General features: G+C 38.7%; 1 protein-coding gene across 1 annotated transcript; it reads right to left on the bottom strand.

Annotated features, from left to right (window-relative positions):
• Positions 1-3,137: 3,137 nt before the first annotated feature.
• LOC137995827 (uncharacterized) lies at positions 3,138-3,626 on the bottom strand. Its single transcript, XM_068841301.1, has one exon. It carries the CDS (start codon positions 3,624-3,626, stop codon positions 3,138-3,140), a length of 489 nt encoding a protein of 162 aa, XP_068697402.1.
• Between the last annotated feature and the right edge of the window lie 578 nt (positions 3,627-4,204).

The following is a 4,204-nucleotide window of genomic DNA, read 5'->3' as shown; positions in this document are numbered from 1 at the left end:
ATGCCAATGTGAATGCGATATTTTTCGAGTTAATTCACCACTTGTAATATATGTACTTTGCTTAAACAATGTCCTTTAAAGGCCCCAAACTTTGAACATAAAATCACTCTGTACACGGAGAAATAAAAAAGAGATCTTTTATTCTGATGTTCTATAGATAATGTGACAAATATCATCAACGGATTACCTTGTTTGATGCTCTCATAATCGGCCTTATTCCAAAAGGAACATGATGCATTACTCTTGAAAATTACACACTCCAAGTCAGTACTAATAATCCTTTCAATGAACTCCAGTATCTTTCAAATCTTGCCCATTTATAATAAATCCGTGGAAAGATTGTCATCCTCCGCCATCTTGAATAACACGTGAGAGACCGGACTGGAAACTAGTGAGCCCTTTTCGTTTTGGTCAGCAGTCAGTGGTAACCAGTCCAGCTCCTACAGATTTTGGGCGGTTTTATTCAAACGTTCGTGTATCAACGATCACACTTTTGTGCATGGTGACGATTTTTTGGTTAGTTTTACTCTTTAAATCCTTATCCAGGCAAAGAAATGCTTACAACAACTCAAGTAAAAACGTAAGAGTTAACTTTAAGCGAATAACATTTGATTTGATGCCTTATTGTCTTTAAAATGAGGATTGGTTTACCGGTATATAGAATTCACATTTTTCACACCTCAATTTGGTTTAAATGCTATAACCCTGTAAAAAAATTGATAAACCTTTAATGAAGAATAAGGAAGTTTTAGAGCAAATGGTGAAGCAAATGGTTTGGAAAACAAGTGCACATACTGCAAGTTATATGTATACGATTGACAAATGATTCCTTCTCGTAAACATGCTAAATGCTGTCACTTTAACTATTGTAATCAATGCAGAAAATGCCTGAGAAAGGTATTATTGACGTCTGTAAGTAAAGAGATCCAAATTTATGAGTTTACTCTTCACACACTTTAGTTGTAATAGAAATGATCAGTGCACATTATTTAGCGGAATCAGTACATGCATCTTTGAAGTATAATAATACTGTATATACTGTATTTTTTTAAGTTGCCATGAAAGAGTATAAAGAGACAGTTCCTGAAAAAATCTTTGATGGGACAGCAGGGAAAGGTCCTTTACAGCAGACAAAAATGCTTAGCAGTCAATTCTGTGTCCTCAACCAGTTATGGTTTGAATAATGATGTATTTAAGGATCTCTCTTTGCAGACTTGTTATAGTTCTGTGGTTTATCTAAAATGTTTAAAAGCTTTTTTCGTATTTTATTTTAAAACATCATGAATTTAGGTACTGCATTGACCTCTGTAACTGTTACTGTTAATAGCTTGACTGTAATGGATTTTTTGTAGTTCCTAGCACATCTCTGATTTGCTGGAATATTATTTTACAGGAGCAGGATATTATGACCTTTTTAGTTTTTGCAGTTTCTGAAATGTAATGATCTGTACATAAATTAATACCCATTGAAGCTGAATGTGAAACTGTGCTACTTGTTTGTATGTTGATTAAAGGACCTTATTACTTCAGAAAACTGACCAGTGAATGTAGTCCAACACTAGGAAGAATCACAGCTGTTCACTGAATGTATGCCATGGGACAGGACGGGAATTGCGTGAAAAGTCTTGGCAAGGCTTGACTTGCCAGTTTTGACCCTGGCCAGTCAAGGCAGACCATTTGTTTTTTCGCTTTCCCTTTCCAATTTTGGCCCCGGCCAACCCCGGCGAGGCCAGGCCAGGCTGGCCCTGTGGCCGCGGCTTCCCCGTTTTTTTTTATCCCCTGGTCAACCCTGAAATCCTTACTGCAGCAAGAATCCTGGTTGGCATATCAGAATTCATACAAGCCAGCACTAACAATAGCATATGTGATCCTGGGAGGAAGGTACTGATCCTGCCTGTCATCGTAGGTGGGAGGGCCTCTTTAATCCCACCTGGGATTAAAGGTGGGATCCCACCTGGGATCCAGGGTAGGATTGGTGGGATCCCACCCAGGATCCCAGGTGGGATTGGCGGGATTTCACCCGGGATCAATGGTGGGATCCCACCTGGGACGTTCCATAATCCCGGTCGGGATCTCAGCTGGGATCCCGCCAGAAAAAGGCGGGATCCCACCTGGGATGAACATGGGATCCCAGGTGGGATTGGCGGGATCCCGCATCTAATTTTAACATGGGCAGCAACATGTTAGGAAATTTGTTGATACATGTATCTTTGTTTGATGCGTAAATATTTATCAACACACACATTTTGTCTTTAATTTCCCCTTTTAGAATTATATAGCATCCCTGGGGGGCCAGGATTTTGGAGTGAATGACACAATCAACACCTTTCTTAAGCAGAATTTGGGCTTCCATGCGACAGGATGATCTCACCTCCCCATTAATTTTTCCATTGTGTTTTTGTGTCATTTTTTGAGTGGGTTTCTTGTAAAAAAATAAAATGTGCCTTTTGCTTTCGACACCACGTAAAAATCATTCTTCTTTTCAAAAAATTGCTAATTCCCCTTACATTTAACAAGACTAGCTTACATGTATCAACACCCATCTCATGATCGTCTGATATTAAGAAATCGAATACCAGCAAGATTGTAAAAGACTTCAATGACTAAGAAGCTGAAATGCGTAATACTGACTAGTGCGAACGTAAGATATAATGTGTTAAATGAGTTGCCGTTCACCAGGCTTCTGTGTTCATTTACAAAGGTGAACAATGTACCATTTGTGTATACCGCAAAAAAACAAACACCAAGCATTACACTAATTAAAAGACAACAATATTCTTTGGATGACGAATAAAAAACTATATCGCATTTTCGGAAACCACACACGGAATCAGGGAGAGAAAGAAAGTTAAATCCCTTACCTCATATTCCAGAATAAACCGTTCTGAAACCTTATCCATCAACGACACCCTCAGTAGTCTTCGAGGCTTAGCTCCTTCACCGTAATTATAAAAATAAACACAAATGGAAAACGCAGCTATGAAGTACTAATTGGAAACAAAAAAAAGAAGGTAATTCAAAAAGCCTAGACAGTTGTCGATGTAAGTAAACCCGAAGTGAAAAGGGGTATAATACTCCCCATAAGAATATAGTAACACACATTAATTGTGCAATCAAACATCGTACTACAAAAAGTTTTACATTTTAACATGTTTGCCATCGATATACAGTTTATTGGGCTCAGATTTGCTAAAATTTGCACGTTTTCCCTCTTGTCTAGCTTTCTTTAATTTGTTCATTTGGGCTTTTCTCAAATCATGTAATTCTTTTGGGATATCTTCGTACATCGTGTAGCCAGTATCTTTAAGCTTGTGGCCACATTTAAAAACACGTTCCCTGTCTGAGAATCTTAGAAAATGAGCTATGATGGTTCGGCTGCGGATTATTCCATTGACGCTCTTCGGTTTGCCTATCTTATGTACCCGCTGGAATTCGATATCCTTGGTGTCTTCAATTCCAAGGACATTTTCCATGAAATTAACCAAGACTTCCTTCATGTCTACCTTCGATGTTGCATTCTGTTGACCAGACGATTTAGGTAATTCTGGAATTCCTTCGAACTTTAAATTCTCCCTGCGGTTGTACGCCTCAAGGTACAACGTACGCTTGTATGCCACTAATTTCATCCTTTCTTTCTTCCACCCTCTCCTCAAGCTCTTTAATGTGGCCGTCTACAAATTTGGAATTGCTCTCTACATGTGTAGATTTTTCATCAAGACTCTGTCTTTAACTGAAACAACATCTATTTTGAGGGAGGAAACTTTACCTTGTAAAACTTTGGTAGCTTTGTTCAGTTCCTCCATCTTCGAGTCTAGGTTGCAAAGCCTTTCTAAAATCAAATCCAGTTTCTTTGTGACACCTTTTGTGAGATTCAGAGCCGCCATTACTTGGTCTTTGTCATCTGAGTTCTTCGAGTCAGGAGAGTACGAATGTTTCAACTTTTTTCCTTCTGGTGACGTTTCTTCTGAGCTGCTAGTCAGGAGAGTATGAATGATTTTGATTACTCTTCCACCTTGGCACCTTCAGAGCCGCCATTACTTGGTCTTCGTCATCTGAGTCCTTCGAGTCAGGAGAGTACGAATGTTTCAACTTTTTTCCTTCCGGTGACGTTTCTTCTGAGCTGCTAGATGTAGTTTGATTTCTCGATTTTCTTTTTGGGGTTACATAAACACAGGAAACTTCCATAGACAACGAAAAAAATTAT

This window comes from Montipora foliosa, chromosome 3, assembly GCF_036669935.1.
Source record: "Montipora foliosa isolate CH-2021 chromosome 3, ASM3666993v2, whole genome shotgun sequence".
NCBI classification, from domain to species: domain Eukaryota; kingdom Metazoa; phylum Cnidaria; class Anthozoa; order Scleractinia; family Acroporidae; genus Montipora; species Montipora foliosa.
This window is presented reverse-complemented; position numbering and strand designations above follow the sequence as displayed.

Excerpts from the sequence above, each read along its gene's own strand:
- LOC137995827 (XM_068841301.1), bottom strand. The coding sequence starts at position 3,626 with ATGAAATTAGTGGCATACAAGCGTACGTTGTACCTTGAGGCGTACAAC.